This window comes from Haemaphysalis longicornis, unplaced genomic scaffold, assembly GCF_048455015.1.
Source record: "Haemaphysalis longicornis isolate Haplotype H1 unplaced genomic scaffold, Haemaphysalis longicornis Haplotype H1 scaffold_23, whole genome shotgun sequence".
Classification (NCBI taxonomy): Eukaryota; Metazoa; Arthropoda; class Arachnida; order Ixodida; family Ixodidae; genus Haemaphysalis; species Haemaphysalis longicornis.
The window spans coordinates 5507529-5526956 of NW_027526306.1; the positions used below are offsets into that span (position 1 = coordinate 5507529).

Sequence of the window (19428 nt, forward strand, 5' to 3'; positions counted from 1 at the left end):
CGAGTGCCCGGCCCTACAGCGCGGGCCTGGCTGTGCCGGCATAGCTGGCGACATCCAAGCGCTGCTGCAGGGTCGTCGCCGGCGGGTGAATGTCAGGTTTCTTGGCACACGTCAACTCCAGCCTGTGTTGCTTTCCCTGTTGTTGTCGTTGCGCCTTTAGGTAGGACACATACACAATCAGGGGTAAGAAAATCAACAAAAGACAGTGAGAATAAATAGAATTCTTATTTAATTACGCTTCCGACGTCTTCCTCTTCCACGCACTTCTCTTTTTTCCCTGGCGCGTACCCCCACAGGGGTGATTGGCCAAGTTTTCCTCGAGTGTTCTCCTTTATCTTCATCTTTATTACGACATACTGGTACCCAGCATCGCACTACAGTAACACATACCTGGAACGTATACAGACGGAATGTACTACACTAAGATGACGTCGAAAACGTTTACATTCTCGTTACTACACCACATTTGCAAATAAAGTGGCTGCTCAACATATGTATGTATTTTTAACGCATACAAATGTTTAATCTCCGTCGAGAGTATGCCGCCAAAGCAGCGGTGACGGTGTGGAGCGGGCTGGTGCCTCCCGCGGCAGCTTTCGAAACTGGCCGCTAGGGGGATTTCACGGCACCCGGACAGCCAGCCAGAGAGAGAGAGTAAACTTTATATTGAAAAAAAGGGAGCACGGGATTGGATTCATCATTCCAGCGCGGTGGCCACCGGCCAAAGGCCGGTGGCGAGTGCTGTGGCAACTGCTGTGACAAGCAGAGCTACCCAACACCTCCCTCCATTGCTCGGTGCTATTGATTAGGCGGAATAGATCTTGAGGGCAGTCCCATATTGAGCGCAGGATTGTCAATTGGGCGAGTGTGTACCGGTGCATGACTTTCTAGCCAGGGCCGTTTGGTTATGTACGCACACAAGCCGCTTGTGTTTTTATCTTTTGTTTGGCTGTCAGTATGCACAAATGGATATGCTATATGTCATTTGTTATTTTTCATGAGTGTATACATGTTTTTCGTGTGCAATAAAGATTCAGGTTGCTGTCAGCGCGTGTTCTCTCTCCATTCTTTTCTAAGACCGTCGTCTATGCGCTGTTTTTCCATCATGAACCAGATTGAGCGACACAGTGAGGCGTGCTCCCCACATGCGGCGCATGCGAATGAAGTGAATTCTGGTGGATGGATGCGACGGAAGTGGGATCTGCTTGACAAAGCATTCGCTTGAAGGAGTCGCCTAATACCTACCTGGCGTATCGTGAGAGGTGAATGAGCTGGAGGGACGTGGGAGACGAATGTGATTTTGATATCATTGAAAGTTGTCACTCTGTCCCTGGCGGAGTAAACCCAGTGGTGCGGAACGATGCTAACGGCAGTTCTATGTGCGAGCTCCCGAGCCATTAATTGTGCTTATCGCGATTTCCTTCAAGCCAGTGTGGGCTGGCATTTATTGGATCTCCACTGAGTCCTCTGGTGGGCTCAGAAGGGGCGCCAGTGTTAACGCTATAGAGTCGTCACCTCCCTAAATTTCATCGGTATGAATCTTTCGCGCTCTCATTTCATAAGGATGTGCTTGAGGATCCACTGGAACCTTCTCCCGCTACCTGAGCCAAGTGCGGCCGTCTCCTCTAATGTTTACCGTTTCAATAGAGATGAACCGGCCAGATTGTGTAATCATGCGGCCTCCGAGTGACGCATCCCTCTGAGTAAATCAGGCAGCTCGGGACTCTGCCCGCGCATTCCTTGGACTTGCTCGCTCGTACGACCATACACAGTATCAGCTCTCAATGCCATGCGGATACAACGGCACCCTGACTTATCATTGGTTTCAATGGCGGGCACTTCTCTCTCACTTCAAGATGCGTAGAAATGATTAAAAATGCTTCGAAGTAATGGAACACCTCACTCCTCAATACACGACTCCACTCAAGCAGTCTATCCCTCCGTGTTCCAACAGCATACACATTATACCCCCCTCCATTGCACTGTACGCCATGCGGTATAAACCTGCTCTGAGGCGCCAGTTTCGCCTCCTCTCCAAAGCCTTACCAATAGCAGCGGGAGGACCGGCTGGCCAACGGCGCTGAGGCTGTCGTCCGTGCTTTCAAATGACGGAACCATCTTCCGTGCTGCTCGAAATAGCCGTTCATTCCTCCTCGTCCTTTCTCAAGTATTGCACCGACATAGGCTGCGTTCCAATTCGTCGACAGCTTGTAGACATGTCACGAAGCAGTATAATTACACGACGAAAGGACGCAAAATTTGAACGGCGCAGCGGTCACCAATGCAGACGACAACTTCCTAGCAGACATGTTGAGAAACGCTGGCCGTAGATTTCGTAAATATTAGTACCGTTATTTTACAAACATTGTGTGATGTAAAAGCTAAGCAAAGCGTCTTCACCACCTGTAAATTACACTAAATACTTCTTCATAATAACAATTTCATTTGTCACAACACTGGTACACAAAAAGGTGGTGCTGGAGTCAATTAATAGTTTAGACAAGAAGGTAGCCTGCATTGTGACCGACCTCCATGCTCTTTCTTCGAAGCAGCCTTCGTTGACTGCTTCGTTAGAATTAAAACGGGGCTTAACATGACGGACGGTACACAAAGACGGCAACTAAGCCATTTAAAAGGGCAAATGGAAAGCACCATAAGCACCGGCGGCGACGTTTCGGTCTTGAAGTGCGCCATTCCCTCTTTCTGTGATGTTGCAGCTATAGAAACGACGTGTACCTCAGGCAACTAAAATCTACAGCGCTCCCAGCCGCAAATTGAACCGGCCTTTTACGGTTAATCTTAGCAGCGTAAAGCTGGACACAGATTGGTAATTACTTGGAAATGGTAATCCCTGACTCCAGTAGTTCTTGGCTTTTCAATGTACGTGATTAAAAGAACCCGCAATGCAACACGCCACATGACCTTATCCCGCAGCGACCCGTTGTGTACGCCACCTCTGGCCCTGTGAAGAATCCTCCTCCTCAATAGCCCGGAAATCTCTCCTGATAAGGGACACACGTGCCCTAATTCCCCCGTGTGTCTTCTCCCTGCCCCCTAATCTTTCCCGGGTGGAGGAAGTTATTCTCAGGTGGCTTCGGACTGGGGTGGCCCTCACACCTTCAGTCACTCGGACTTGCGGGCACTCACTCACAAGGCGACCCAAGAACGGGTCCCAAGTGTCCGTCTCCGGCGGTTGAAGCTGACGCCAAGCATCTTTTGTGGACGTGCGCGGGAACAAGGACAGCTCGAGACGCTGCGTTCAGAAAGGTTGTTCTCCGGTGGGATAAACCGGGTAACTACAACCGCTGGGTGCAGAAAGATCAATACTGCAGGTCCCTGATGGAATTTCTGCAGGCCACTGGACTGCATGCATACCTGTAGACTTGAAACCCTGTCGGTTTCGTGACCTTCTGTGCTCTTGGCAGCCCCTCTCTCTCCGTTTTCTTCTCTTTCTCTTTCCTTCCTACTTTCTTCCCTCCTCCCATCTTTAAACCGCCCCTCATATGCCACGCGGCAAAAACTCGAAATTAAAAAAAAATGTTTCACCAATGCTATTCTGCAATCAAAAATTGGTAGTATCACATTACCTGGCATTCGGGTGAGCAGCCGCAAAGCCCAACTTCCTGAATCAGTAATCTTCGGACAACTTGGCGCTCAACTTTGCACCTCACAACCCGTCAATCCTATAAATACGGCTCCTCACACTAGGACGCTTTTCCTAAGCTTGCGCTTTCCGTTGCACACGCCCGAATCTCTTGCGGATTTCCCGTATATGCATTCCGTGCCCGGTATCTCCTGTAATAACACCACGTACAATAACTTTAACACGCCCCATAGGACGGGCGTGTTGGAACAGGCAGTGCCGCTTCCTCCGATCACCAAACTAGTCGAAGACATCAAGCTGAATTTGCTGAAGCAACTCGAATACATCCGCATGGACGCGCTTTTGAAGCGAAGCTGATGCCGTTGCATGATAAGACGCCCTGCAGAAAAGCCAACTTTCTCTGACGATGGCGATGAATGATCGTGTGACAAGTGAAAGAAAACGCGCTTCCTGTAATCGGTATCGAACCTGAGTCCCTCGCGTTTGGAAGTCGAAGTCTATCCGCTTGCTCCACTTCTACATGGTCGAAGCGAACGCCAAGCAGCAGGAATTGCTTCGCGCCGTACACCCGAAACGCGAACGTTAGGTCTACGGAGCGCACACCCGAGAGATGCTAAGTAGATTCTAATAGAGGGATGCGTACATCCAGAGTAGCACATACTGGCAGTGTGCGATTGGCCAACCAAATAATCCATCACGAGGAAGCTCCGCGTTAAACCATCATCATCGTCAGATGGACAGGTGCGGCATTTTTTCTTAAATGGGACACCTTAAAAAGCTATCTTCCCGAGGTCTATCCCACCTTGAGACAGACCGTGATCGGCACTATTTGACGACGACCCGTTCCTCAGGTCAACGAGCAGCAAGGGAGCAGTACGTCCACACCCTGGCGAACCATCAAGCCGACGAGGAAGTTGATGTCTTCACCAATGCTGCTAACCACGATACAACAGCCGCTGTTGCTTGGACATGCGCGGATATTCCTCGCACCCCGTACCACAAGGTATGGGAGAGTCAGAAAACGCCATCCCTTGCCCCAGAATAAATTAATCAAGAGGTCCAAGCCCAGGCCGTCCAGAAGATCTCGGCGGCCCTCGAAAGGCAACGACCGAGCGAAACCAGTGGGCGGCTGCCACCCCAAAACAGGGGCTGGCGCAGTCGACCAAAGGGAGTAGTGAGGCCGCGGCCGGAGTAGAGGCGCCAACAGCCGGGAAGACGTCATGGCCGCGTCGCGGTGACGCCTTCCTTACGTGCGACGGCTAATCGTTCTGCAGGAATGTTAATAAAGTTGCTTCGCTCGTTCGCCCCTCCTCCTAATAGGGCCTTCCCGCATAGGGAACCTCTCATAAACAAGCACGCTACGCGCGCGGTCCGCACACCTGGGCACCTCCGGAGCGGACGGCAACCGAATGGCATACACCGCTTCCCGGGAGTGCCTAGTAAATCCTCCCATGGTTGTCGACACTGCTTCAGGGCAATATGACCCACCGAGCACATCTGAACTACTTTGGCAACAACCGTCAATCTAGAGTCCTCAGCCGGCACAGACTGGCCGACGTTCCACTACCTTGTTTCCTTGCCTCACTAAGGACATTTCCTAGAACAAAGGACGTCTTTGCACGCAAAAATGTACACCCACTACGCCTCTAACGCCGACCTAATATCTAAGTGGCCGAGCCCAAGGTGCTCCTCCCAACTCATCTGCGCCCACTGTGGCGGAAACGAGACACCCAACTAGCTCCACCTTATTTGGTCATGCGCAACCGTCTAAGACGGCCGTGCGCAGTTACTCGCAAGCGCCACGGTTCCAGCGCCGGCGTTAGAAAAAAAAATTGTCTCTATAAAATGGTTTAGTCGCTGACCGACAGCCTCACAAATTAACCCCAGCGATCTTCAATTTTGGCACACCAAGCACAATGTGCCTCCAAGAACTATGCCGGGCACACACTGACCTCATGGGAAGGCCAAAGTGTGCAGAAGCGCCAACTACAGGGGGGCAGTGGGGCTCGTGCCCCCCCCCCCCCCCCCCCCCCGGATGGCTTTACAGGGGGGCAGAGCCCCCTCCGGCCCCGGCTGAGGATTTTTTTAAGGGCTTGGCTCGGCTCCGCGTCCGTCGACATCGGACTGTTGGCCGTCCTGTCTGCCAACTATTGTTTACAATAGCGGTTGGGATGGTTAGGATCTTGAAAGACAGTTCCGTCCTCCCGATGGGCAGGGGGAAACGCAGAGCCGCGTCGCTTTTCTTCACGGTGAGTTAAACGTGCTCAGTGTGCGGATTGTTGACAATGTAGCGCTGCGCTTGGCTATGGTGGCTAGAAGGGTGGCCCTTCTAGCCACCATAGCTTGGCTTTAGCAGCACGCCAGCAAAGCGACATTTTGTCGGGAGCATAGGTCGGCGCACTCACTCGTGAGTACACTCATTTATATTCATTTGTACTCAAACTCACGAGTGAGTACGATGATGAGTGAGTACCCACCCAGATTAAAAAAGTGAGTATGATGACGATTGAGTACAGGGGTAGTAAGTCCACTCCTCGTGAGTACAGAACTCATGAGTACAATACTCATGACTACTGTATTTTCGAGTGCTTGCACTCGTGAGTACATGCACTCGTGAGTACAGCAGTGTAAACAAGTTCTATCACAAACTCAAGTCTGGACGCACGTGTACGAGTTTCAGACATTTAGCGGTGGCGATGTGCTGCTTAACTCTCAAGGATGGTAAAATCAGGCAACGAAAACTGCACCTCCCTCCTTTGCCTGTCCTTGTTTGGCGCTGTTAGCGTTTTTCGGCGGTCGCTCGCTAAGGGGTCGCGGTGAAAAGTGAAAAACGAGGGGGTTAGGTCCCGGTGGGAATCGCGGCCACAGTTGCTCTGTTTCTACTGCACCTGTTGATTAGAGCAGTTATTTTTGTTTACAAATGCGCGGCCTGGGAACGCGTAGCTGCTTGGTTCCGCTAACAGTCGCAGTTAGTTTACGTCATTCGCGTCAAATTGACTGCATGGTTTGTGTCAACCACATGGTTTTATTAGGCTCCCGTTTTGAAACTTTTTGCTCAGGTTTGGTAGGACTATGTCCTCGCGCTGTCCATTTACAAGGGAGCATATAGCCCCACCGTGCAGGTTGTGGGTTGTTAATCGGACATCATAATGCCCAGTCGAACGCGTGTGATACCTTGTTTCGCCTCGCATATTTTGTCGAACAGCGCAGGCATCTTGCTGTTGGAGGAGCGTTTTGCTTTGGAATGGCACCCCGATGCGCTGCTTCTCGTTTATGCCACCATGTAATGATGAAGCTGACGACGACGGTGAATTTCGGTGGTTGTTCTTCCCCTACCTTCATCTGCTGTTTACTGGCGTGGCGACCACTCCTCGCTAGCAACTTGTGCCGAGTTTAAGCTCGCACTGTGGAAGGCCTCGTGAAAGGGCCGTTTTATATGATAAACGCCAACGCTAGGCGTTGGGTTTTTACCTTTAGCTCGCGTCTTGGAACGTCTGGTAAAACATGTTGCTTGCCCATAACGACGCCACCGCACTTTTTTATCGATAGCTCTCAGCTTCATCAGCGCTTCTCGAACCAAGAGCTGCAGATTTTCACTGTGCAACCAACGCACCAACACGGGAATACAGTGACGTCAGTGCAAGCTATCACGCCTCCGAAAAGCCTGTCTGCAAACTTTGTTTTCTAGGTCACAAAGCACGCCAGAGCAGTTGGACAGTGCTGTAACGGCTGCCAAGCACCGGCAGCAACTGTGTGCACTGCAGCCGTCGACTGCGAGCGATACCCGCTCCAAGCCTCCAAAACACATACACATACACTGTTGGGACCGGGCCATCCAAGCTCAGTCACTACTCTTGCGACGTTGCCCTGCCCAGTCCGCTATCGACGCGGCGCAGAACATAGCGACGAAGTAGCCGAGCTGACGGTTATTTGAAGCAGCATTTATATACGATATATACAAAGGTCGCAAGAGCGTTACATGGCTAAGACAAGCGGGATAGCACTTGTCAACTCAGGGCCTTCGATGAGATGCCGCCGCACCACCGCTGCTTCCGGGCTGGTTTTATACCCCTAGGGTTCCGTTGCAGCCGCGTGCAGTTCCAATGCCTCCAGTCGGAGCTATCACTGGCCGCATTATGAATCTGGCGAATGAAGGCGAAGCGATTGCGTCAGCCGAGCCTCCACGACCGGGAAAGGGAAGGCGACTCTGCGGCGGCGTCTCTAGGCGCTACTTGCTGCGTGTCTGCGGGGATAAGTCCGTGCCAGGCATGATTTGGTCCAGCCGTCGCAATGGGAAAGGGAGAGCAGACTCGGCGGCGCCTTTCCCGCCAAGTCGCCGCACGTCTGACGCGGGCGGTTTGACCTAGGCGCGAATCAACCCCGCCATCGGCACGTCGCCAGGTGCAGCGAATTTGTGTCGGGCGTTCTGGCACAACACACACACGGATACTAAAATGAGTAGTCAAAGTCAGAGCCGTTTCGGGGGCTCTTAACGGAAATCAACATAGCAGCGCGTAGCGCCCCTGTCGTGTCCCTTTCTTTTTACCCCCGAACTGCCCATTAAAAGAAAAACAAACCGACTCGTTTTTTTGTGCTGATGGTTCAGTCATGCAATATTTTTGAATAAATGTGACCAGTAAAACGCGTATTCAAAGAAATTTCTACTGGATGCGTCAAACCGCTGAAGTTCACGGTTCATAGATTTGCGGGACGTCTTATTTGGGACACCTCGTAGTTAGCCGACACAATGTAAAAGGCCCTCACTGCTGCAGGTGCCCCTTATGATGATGATGATGATGATGATGATGATTAGTGGTAGCCTCTACATAGCGGGGTGACGACATGTCATCTCATAGGGACCCCCCCACCGCTTCCTCCCCCCCTCCTTTCGCCGCTTCGAGGCGCACTGCAGGTTTCCCCCCCCCCGGAAAAATAAGAAGTCTACGCCACTGAAAGTGTGTGTTTCTCCAATGGGGGCTCGAAAACCAACTACTTGAAAATTACATAGTTACATGTACTACAACTGATTTCTGCCGTCTTTCCCAATCCCCTTTGCCATCCCCTACCTACCGGGCTGTTTAGCATCGTTTCTTCTCTGCATCACAGTCATTCATTATTGCAAAATTTGGTTTCAACCGAATTATAACGAGCGCTTTTCTTAGCTACGGTGCTTTGGTATGTTTTACGTCGCCTTAGCTTCAGCTTGCCGCCTATGACCACGTTTAAATGACGTTCTGCATCGCCATAAGAGACATATGACGTGGGGCACTGAAGAGTTTGGAAATACGCATCCCGGATACGCTCCATCATCTCCCCCTCCCACCCCTCCCGCTCTGCCTCCCCTATCACTGCCCCAAGATGAATGCAATAGAGGTGTTTTGTTAAGCTGTGGACCTTCAGCTTGTGGCGTCAGCGTCTCCGCGACCAGGGATGACAGAGAACATAACGAGCAACCTAACCCCCGGCGACAAAAAACGAATGACTGCGTTGCAACCATCGTTCGTAGTGAGCAGAAATATCACATCCGTAGATAAAAAGTATTCTAGCACAATCTCTTGTGCTTCTTTGCCGTTACAGAAACCAAGAGGAACACAGTTACCCGCAAATGCCTTGTGACAACGAAACAATCACAGGTGTTTTTGCAAAAGCTTCCAGATTTCTAATATTTCAGAAAAACCCCTGTGTGTGCAAATGCGTATATACAAATATAAAAACATCACAGGACACAAGAAAGCAGGCGCAACTTAATTAATAACACATATTAATAGCCAAAAGTCCCTTAAGCAGAAAACCTAGGTCGAGGTTGCCTTAAGATCCCCTAACGCAACACTACCAAGAAAGATAGCAAATTCACGATACCGAATTACGAAAACAATTCACACGTATTGCGGGGGTTCATTTTAGAACCCTTTTCACACGCGAAAGCTTCGGCAAAGGGCCGGAACCCACGTAAGGCTTTGTTGCAATCGGCCACGGAAGGATGTATGATGCCGGGCAAAGCACATGTCATGTAACACAGTGTGAGGAAGAATACTTTGGACTCCGGGAAGTCTTTCGATATGGCTGTGGCTTTCTGGGCTCGGCGTTGATCCGAAAGAATATAAGCGTTGTAAGTAATCTCGAGAGCCGGTACTTCTGGGAACACGCTTGACATATTATCCTTCTTCAGGCAGGCATCCTTCACTTTAAGGGCTTCCGCTGACATTGGCGAGAAGAAAGAATCGCTATTGCCAGTGTCTGGATGCCACTTTATCCCTTCGTTGTCCATTAACTTCACCAACTGCAGCGCCAAAGAAAAGCCGAATCCCCCGTACAGCATCGCCTCGGTGCCGTTTGCATAGAACAAAGGTCTCGCTACTGCACCTATTGCAATGTGAAGGCTGTTGTCCAGGTAGTCGTAGCGTAGATACGCCGGAGAGCTATTGTCAGGCAGCAACGCCATGTATTCATACTCGGGAGTCCTCTTCATGTAACGTAGCCAGTAGTGGGACTTAAACCAGTAGCTTGCAAAAGACGTTTCGTTGTCTGGAAAATTGGCGTACGTTGCCTCGAGCACGTCATTTCTAAGAAAGGAGGAATGAGGCCAAAGACGGGTTTCAAGTCGCGACAGTTTTCTGTGAAACTGGTGATTGCTCTCAATATCAATCCAGCTGGAAGCGTTGATCTTGCCAGAGAACGCATGCTTGAGGCTCTCCAAGACTCTGCTGACCTGGTCACGTTCGAACTCCGGAATCCGCGCCACGTAATGCAGGGGTATAAGAAGCGGCTTGTAGGTTCCTTCGAGGTACCTGCCGCAGATGATTGGAAGGTACGCGTGGAGTAGACGTGATTCTCCGTACCGCAGACGAAATAGGTCGTAGTGCGCGAGTATTCCGTACGTCTGGACGAAAAGCCATGCCACGTGTCTCTGAATGTCTGTGTCATTGTACGTGGCGAAGATGGACCCCACGGCTTTGAGAAAGCCGACATCGCCAGCGAAAACATAGTCATTGCTGCCAAAGCGTCGCCCATACTGGGGGTTTTTGCTGAGCTGTTCGATCCACTGGGTCGAAGACAAGGGATTAGTATAATTCTCAATGTCCCCTAGGGAAAACACAGCTGGTGATTTCGGCTCCAGTGTGAGCGCTTTGTGTAGCCGGGTGAGAATGTCGCCCTCTATTGAAGCCACATCCTCGATCTCAGCGGTACTCGTAGCCGCCGCGGTGTTGCCGAATAGGATTTTTTGAAACGCCCGCCAATAGCGCTCGTAGGCGTACCCTTGCCTTACGGTGAGGTGATGGTGATATAGCGCACCGATATGAGGACCAGCGGTTATCCGCAAAATTCCCCTTTCCGAATACGGAAATGTTGTGACTCTTGCAGTGAACCAAAGGGGCGCCATCCAGTTGATGTCCATAGAGATGAGCAAGCCAAGAGCAGTACCTCCGGGCAGAGGTTCACCCGGCCAGCGCAGTCCGATCTTAGGAAGCATCTCGAGAAATTCAGACACGTTGGAACCGTACCGCGAGCCACTACTGTCCATGCAACGGTCGTACATAGCGCGCGCCTTTCGCCCTGCCGGAAGAATTTTTGTTCCTTCGTACAGGCTGATGTTAATTGCTCGGTACCAGCCAAACCGCAGCTGGTCCATCAACGACTTCATCTGGTCCTTGTACACGTTGGGTGGTAGCCAGCGGGAACAGACGTACGCGTGGAAGTCTTCGCAAGGGTCGACATTCGTACTGATGACTTGCCGCAGGAGGTGGTCATGGAGCTGGCACTCCTCCGTGTGGCACAGCACTTCACTGTGTGGCAGCCGTCGAAGAGGATGCAGGGCAAGCAGGGTGGCTAGCAGGAGGATTGCCACCACGCCGGCGCAAAGCGCCGCTATTTGCCCTCTTGGGCTAGTGGCAGTGCCCGTGACCTGGAAAATACAGCAGCCATGAGTTTCCACATTCCCGCTTTATCCCCGTTTTTCTCGGTATCAAACCGTTGAATGCAGTGGAAACAACAAATGTTTTCATGGTAAACGCAGCCACTCAACAACTTGTATCTGATCTGCGTGGTTAATTGCAATTCCCTACAACCTCCACTTGTGAGGGTTTTTCTTTCGCGCATTCATTAAGTGCGTAATTTATCCCGAATAGTTTGGGGAACATGTACAAGAAATGGCCCTTGTGAGTCGCAAACCATGAAGACGTAGCAACACGGGACAACAAACTGTTAGTCCACTCTGAATTGTCATCAGATAGCCAACGATGCAAATAAAAGGGGACATCATGTCATGGCATTGCGACACCTCTAAAGCAGATGAAGCGCACTGAAATGCTGACGCGAATCCAGGCGTCTGAATCACTAACAAACAGTGAAAACGAAACGCCAAGGAGTCCCATTTGCGAAGCGCCGCGACTAGCACGAGAAAAAAACAAACGGTGCCAGGCTGGACTTCATAACATTTAATGGACATGAATGTCGGCGAGACAAAATGACCCTTCAGCAGTGCTCATAAACAGAAGTACCAATTTTCAGGGAAAAGTACATCAAAGGGCTTGGGGTGCCCTCAAAGTGGTGTAACCTTGGAGGAAAAACAAGTGCTTTTGAAAACTCATACTGCTCCGCATGACAAAATCGTTAGGAATCAAATGCGCCGGCCAAAACGTCACCTGGCAGAGACAAGGTATTTCCTGGATCATGCCATGCGCATTAAGGTGTTGGAAAAAGTGCAATCCACGACGATAGACCAGTAACACCCAAAGCAATCGCTTCTGGAGTCTTCGTGATTGTGGATATCGTAAATCCCACGTGAAGCAAGGATGAGTTGTGGTATCAGCCATAACAACCAGTTTTCATTAAATTAATGTAAATACAGGGGTTCTATCATGCCGACGCGATGTTTCCATCGAGAATGTACATACTGACAGGTGCTTCTTGTATACACTGTACGTGAATCCTGAAATAGTATTTGTCTCGGAACCGAATGCTTCTTACCCCCTGCAGGAACGTTCACTCATCACTGCCCTTCACCTTACAATGCAGTACTTTTTATGCAGCACCAACGCGAACTCACACTACGCATGGCTTTGAACAATAAAACGTGAAGCAGAATTAGGCCATGTTGTGCAGATCAGGTAAATCCTCCTTCGCAAGCATTGTTTTTGAAAGTGATTGCAACTATAAGCTTGAAGTCGTTTTTTACAATTCGCGTTTTTTGAGCAATTATTGAGACATCTGTGAAAACTTTACAAGTCGAAAGAAGAATTTTGTCCCAGTAAAGCCCAAATTGGCAACTTGATGTCCCCACTCGCTAAAGACGGCAACCAATAAAGCAGTGCCCTAATAGGTCGTAAACAGATTCTTACGAAGAGTGCAGGCCCTCTGCGCCAACGACTCACTTTTTTGCACCCGTATTGTGCATTTATATTCCTTTTCTTGTATTGAAGCGATAAATGTCGTGTACAGATGCTTGTGCATGCGTGTTCTTTTAAAATATACTATACTCGGGTACAAGGTGAGAACCACAATGGAAGTCGCCTCAGCGCCTCATCTCCATAGCCGGCTGTTCCTCCGCGCGGAGGAAAGAGTGCGTTACCGTGAATGTTTTTATCGTGACACAAGTTGTTTCCGTGATTTCTTTGACTTACTCTGCTTATAAACTACTGCAGTGACGACAAACAAACAACGTGAGCAAAACTAGACGTCACGAATAAAGCGCGGTCTCAGTTTAAAAAGCACGCGCGCTACGGCATCTGGGTCCGTCGCTTCGGCAGCGTGATACACTACGTGAGCTACTGCCGTTCTTAACTTTTAACTTGTACGCAAGTATATCGCAGCTTCGTAAATGTGTTTTTAGGTTCATTAAATGAGAGAGAGCATTTAGAAATTCAGTGTCAGCCGCACTGTAACACGATGGCAGCATCCTTTGCATTTCGACATGTCGAATAGAGAAAGCAAACTGCTTACTAAATCTTTCGCAGAGTTTCCTTCCGAAGTTCGGGCGCGGCTTCTCTGTGTGCCTCCCCTGCTGACACCGGCCGTGGGCTCGTACTGGCTGTCCGATTCAGGGTAGCGCGCCGCGGATGGTTTTCCCATGCAGGTCTGTGCCAACAGCTCGTACAGGGCCGCCGTGTCCTTAACTAGGCTGGGCTGGGCTCTTTTTGGCGCGTCGCTCGCTTTGAAACGGGCTGCGGTACTGGTCGCTTGGTGTGATGGAACTGTCTCAGCAGACGCTGGACAGGCGTTTTTCTCTTTCCTGTGAGGGTGGAAGAGGAAATGGGAAATGCAGGGAATACAGTCAACACGCTTAATTTTTGTTACATCAGGAGCAGAACAACTCGGTGGAATTATGACGATTGACCACGTGAAACTCGAAGTCACGTGCTTGTGCAACACAGAGTGCGAATCTGAAGACAGAAGCTAGCAAAGAACGACACAGGGTTCAATTAGCCTGAAAACGTGTAAGTATAATTTGTTCAAGTTTCGGTATTTGTATCATGGAATACACGCTGTTAATTAGAGTATATTTCGCTCTCCATGCCTCTGCAGCAGTCCTTATGCTCAGAAGTACAGGTTTACAGGAGCATCCAACGCCTGGTTGGGCCAGGCGAGACAGTAGGTGGGAAGAGGTGACGCGCACTAAGATGTCAACATGTAGTGCAACGAGCATGTTTCTAAATCCCTACAAAGCACCTTTGAATGACATACTCGGACCGTGATTAGAACTTGCCGCGCGAATGCTCATGTAATCCTGATTTCGCTTCACAAAAAAAGAAAAACATTTTCGTATCGTGCTTCTTTTTCACATGTCCAGAAGCATTGCTTATGGGGCTCTAGTCGGTTTCTGCTGTGTCCTCAAAGCATTTTTATTTATTGCCACCATTACCACTACTTGCGATCATCGGGTGTTGCGGACGCATAACCAAGAGTGTTATGCATCGTTCGGGAAAGCTACATAGTTTAGAAAGGAAACCTGTATTGTTCTGGAAACCTACATGGGGCAGTCAAAAGCGGCTGTCTGTCAATGTCACTTAAAACCTTACCCGCACTCAGCTTCGGATGGTACAGGGACACTGTCGACCGCCGCAGTGGAACTTGTTGGCTTGGCTGCAGATCCGCCTAGGGTCGTTGGGGAGGGAAGCGGTTCACTGCTCTTTAGGGGGGACAGCGACGTGGGCGGTATTCTCTGCAAGAGGAGAAAGAAAGCATAATAATATTTGTCATCATCATCACTATCATTAACCAATTGATCACTACTGCAGAACAATGAATACAAACCAGTCCTATACATCGTCGCCCGAATCCATTCTTCGGATCCGAACTGATTTCCTCATTCTGCTGTCGTCTGTTCAGTGTTTGACGAAGGCATCTACCAAAGATTTCCAGCAACGCCTATCGGGTGCTAGCACCGCAGTTGATTCCTCCAATAAATGTAGTTTCCAGGGGCGGCCTTCCCGGATCACATCACCGGGAAATAAATGCGTCCCTTTCTTATAGAAACCGGGCAGCTGGGTGGGTGGCGTGACTACTCGGCGCCCGCCTCGTTACTGGAATGAGCCGGTGCATTGGACGACTCCGCCTCCCGTTTTTCTTTTGCGTGTTTGATTCCGTGCTTTGAATGTTTTGGTGGTGTTGTGAGCGGATATGTGCGGTGAAACGAAGTCTAGAAAGATGTGTTGGGTTCTTAGATGCAATAACGGCTACGTAAACATGCCGGGCTACGTAAAGTTGGCTGTGGGCTACAGACATGAGGGCTTTTTGCCGCGATCTACGCTTGGCTCCACCCGTTGTGAGTACAAATAAAACTACTATTATTAGCACTCATTTCTTCTCTATGGCTGCTACGAAAACCTATTTGAAGCTTCTAAGTTGGGGAATGGGCTACATTAACATGGCCGCTTGTCACTCTTGTCACCGTCCTGTCTCTCGTCCTTCATCCACGCAATAATTGGTTCTTTAAAAACCATTAATCAACTATCCAACAACCATTGCAATTCCTGTAAAGTAATGCTTGTCCACGACAAGCAATAACGTTCTACTATCATCCGGTATTTATTCCGCGAACGATTCCTGCTGACTGTGGTTAGCGCATTTCTGTTGAATTAGATACATTTATACCGTAGTTAATGAAGTTACGAAATTGTGGTCCATCACAATCTTAGAAATCTTAGAAGCCACACCCCAACTTTGTCTTTCGCTTGTGCAAGACGCCGTTCCGTCATCAACTGCCAAAGGCCAGCGTCACAGTATGCCTGGATCGGCTGCACACACCGGCTTTATAGGAGCATTTAGCTCCATTATATTCCTCGATGCTGCATGCAGGCATGAAAAAATTGCACAGAGGAATGGACTTTTACTTCCATCTTGACTTCCAGCTGGGCGCATTGAGCGTCATCTGCTATTTGTAGTTACTGAGTATAGGCGTAAATTCACACACATGGCATGCCTCGTAAAGGTCACCCCCACTCTCAAGATTTAACGATCTGAAAAATTCCGTGTGTTCATGTACGCTTTGCAAGCCGCATCGCAGCAGAACTACAGAAAGCCATGCCCAACAACGCTGCGCTGACCGCCACAGCCATTCCACTGACGAGCGGTTTGTCACGGGCGGCGCTGTTCGGTGAAGTGATGGTGGCACCATACAACGGCCGCCCGGTCCTTATACAGATGTGACCGTATGATCCCTAGAAATATTTTTTTACCGTTTGGCTCCGCCTTTAGTGCCATTTCAGGCTTCTCCGCTGTTCAGTCTAGATCAAGACCAGAGGCTCACAACGACTTCAGAATTGCAAAGGCGTCGCGCTGCTGTACAAAAGTCTTATCGCAGCTATGGCGATAGCATAATTTATGCTAGAGAGAAGCACAAAGAAATAACTGTGTCCAGAAAACTTTTACGCACGTCACTCAACCTCAAAGTCAGTGTATTTGTCTGCAGCCCTGCCATTTAGGCTAAATATTGCTTTGGAAAAAGCCAACTTGATTTTTTCCGATTCCTGGCAATCACAGTCTTGTGTTCGTTTACACTTAGTGCAGCTATTTCCGCAAATGAATTGCGCCAAACTTTGCACGTCTACGATTTCTCGGTGTCTCTATTTGTGCTTGCTGAATCGCTCTAAGCAGTTCACGTTCAGCCCAGGACTTCTTTATGAACGTAAAATTTACGGGACGAAAATAGAGAGTTGCTCTGGAGCAGTTATGGACAGTGCAGGTTGAGAAATTGAAGAAATCTTTATCTTTAGTTGATGGTGCATTGTACTTCGTGAGAGAGAGAGTTTGTATCGTCTCAAGGTACACTGAAGCGCGCCCAGCAGAGCTGAAAGAGCTGTGCTTCCAGCTTTTTTTCGATTGGGAAGCTTATGTTGGGATGCGCAGTTGCTATGCTTAACCTCTCCGCCGGAAAAATCACTGCCGCAAAGCGCTCTTGGGCGCAAAAAATGTCATTTAATGCCTCCAATGGAAACCGGACTTCTTTTAGCACTACCCACACGTTCGGAGTAAAGATGCGTCGCTCAGGAGCGATCCGGATCTTTTTTGAGCTGCTCTTTTTCAAGAGCGGGTGAGCCGCCACTCACTAATTGTGAGGGACGGTTCTTTCTAAGAGAGGGGGCCCTTCTCGCCCGCTCGGTGATGCGTGTCGAACGGGGAGAGAAACAGCACAGCTATGGTGGCAACCATGGAGGAAGAAAGCCAACTGCTCCAAGAGCCGAAGAGTCGGGTCAGACGAGCCGGTTCTTTATTGCGAATAAAGATGTTTTCTCTCTTTCTCTCAATTACAGCGCGAGAAAGCAACTGCGCTTCCGGGCCAGGCGGGGCAATTTTTCCATCGCCTCCTGTCGTGGGAGCAGACAGTCCGAGTCAGGAGAGCCGGATCTTTTGAGCCGTTCTTCGGCTCTTCTGCTCAGTTCCTGAGCCGAAGTGCCGAAGACCCGGATTTTCTAAGCCGCTCTTTGAGAACGACGGTTGAGAGACCGCAGCGGCGGTGGTGAATGATAGATCGGGAGGCCGCAGTGGCAACGGTGAACGAACTGCTTTTGCCTTTTGAAAATAAGAAAATGAACTCCTGTGATTAACCACAGTTACATTTGTGCAACGAGCCAGATCTTCTGAGCCGCTCAATTCAGCAGCGGTACTCTGCTTCCGGCTCACGGCGGTTATTTGGCAAAGCGGCTCCCCCAAACAACGGCCGCTCAACGGCTCTTAGCGTGATCAGAAAACCGTGCTGAACCAGGTGGCTCTATGGTGTCAGCACGTTCCGGTAGAGTTAGTAGAGGCGTAGCGGCGGTCGCAGCCGGGTTTTGCCTGCAACTTTGGCATCATCTATTATCAGTTGCAAAACACGGAGCCGTCTTACTTGGAATAAACTGAGCAAGGTGTTGTTCATAAACCGCAATTTACATTTTATGTATTCAAATTAGATTCTTATATCGTGCTTCAGAGAATTATTTTTTTCTGGCGTCACAACTCACTAGCAGAAAGCGTGTTTGTGAGCTAATAAAATTCACAAAACATTTACATTTCTTTCTTTATATATCATTCGAGCGAGATCTTCAGATACCCCAGACACATAAAAACCTTTGTAATGATGTTGAAGCCAATTCTTTTCTCTACAAATACACCGGATATTGTAACAAAAGAAAGGTTCCCATAACAAGGAAAAGATCCCGCCGCTGAATTAAGCAATAGTTTAGATTATGCTTAGCACAGGTCAATGAACCGCTCAGCCATTAAAATAAACCGGTTCACTGAAAATTCTGAGCTGCTCACTGAAGTGAGCCGTTTTGCCCACCTCTAACCTGGCGCAAAGAAAAATCCGACTGCAGCCAACAAGTTCTGCACGCAGAAAGATTCTCACCTTCCCCGATTGATGACGCCGCCGGTTACTGGTCCGCGTGCGGGGCTCCTGTTGCCCGGTCGTATGTTCCGCCGTGTCCACCGTCGATGACGCCGCAGCCGAGCTCCTTGTGTCAGGACCCGCCTTGAGGCGGCGCCGAACCCGGCTGCTGCTGCGGTGACGGGCGGTGGGCACCGATGGGTCCTCTTTTGGCAGGTCGGGGTGGGCAGAGGCCACGTCGAGGCTCGATTGTGCGGCAGGTGACGCCTGGGCAGCTTCACCGGGCACCCGAATGGAAAGCCGCCTGCCGCTTGACTGCCGTCTGCCCTTGGGCGTCGTAGGGTGTCCCTCGCTCTCCCGTGGCATCGTGGACGAAGGAAGCAGAAACAGGAGAGAACTGGTACCCCTCAACACCGGCTGTAGGCGCAGGGCGGAGTGACAGCTTCGGCGTCCGTGTTCGCTGCTGGTTGGAGATTACGCTACGCAGGGGGCTAAAGGCCCGTGGTGTGTCGCGGTAGAGCAAAGCAAACTGGGCCGCCGATGCTAGAAGGCCAAGTCGGTAAAAACAGAGGCGGAAGGCACCCCTCGGTTGAAGCAAGCTGAACGAGAGAGAGACGCTTCTTCTTCCGCTTCTTCTCTTTCTTCACGAGCTGCCTCGTGCCTGGCACGCCCTTGTTCTTTTTGATGCGCGCCATGTTCTGCTAGAAGCTGTAGGGGTATTGGCCACGAAAAGTTGCTTGGAAGATCTGCCATGTTCTTGTACTAACCTCTCCTCCCGTTTTAAACATGAATGCGTTGACTGTCATGTTTTGACAACTCGAGCACTGATGAGTGCCGCCTGAAGATTGATGACAAGATGGAAAATAAATACTTCCTTTATCCTTTCTTTTATGATCTGTCACGCAGTACCACCCAGAGCGAGCTTGTTGTGTTGGTAGTCATCCTGCGCTTCAATGATAGTGGCTGAACGATGACAATGGGGATGGATCCCGCTTCTAGCATTTGCCATACCTTTTACAGG

General features: G+C 50.0%; 1 protein-coding gene across 1 annotated transcript; it reads right to left on the reverse strand.

Moving 5' to 3' along the window:
- Positions 1 to 13: 13 nt before the first annotated feature.
- On the reverse strand, positions 14 to 18931 carry LOC144172512 (neprilysin-11-like). Its single transcript, XM_077701198.1, has 5 exons — positions 18429 to 18931; positions 14620 to 14762; positions 13544 to 13832; positions 9882 to 11507; positions 14 to 154 (listed from the first exon to the last, which is right to left on the reverse strand). Exons 1-5 carry the CDS (start codon positions 18771 to 18773, stop codon positions 14 to 16), a joined length of 2544 nt encoding a protein of 847 aa, XP_077557324.1. The 5' UTR covers positions 18774 to 18931.
- Positions 18932 to 19428: the final 497 nt, after the last annotated feature.

Bases quoted from the DNA above. Each gene is read 5' to 3' on its own strand.
- LOC144172512 (XM_077701198.1), bottom strand. From the start codon at position 18,773: ATGCCACGGGAGAGCGAGGGACACCCTACGACGCCCAAGGGCAGACGG. The intron at 13,833-14,619 runs GTAAGGTTTTAA...CCACCCTCACAG, and splicing joins CCATCCGAAGCTGAGTGCGG to GAAAGAGAAAAACGCCTGTC. The intron at 11,508-13,543 runs GTAAGCAGTTTG...TGTATTTTCCAG, and splicing joins GAAACTCTGCGAAAGATTTA to GTCACGGGCACTGCCACTAG.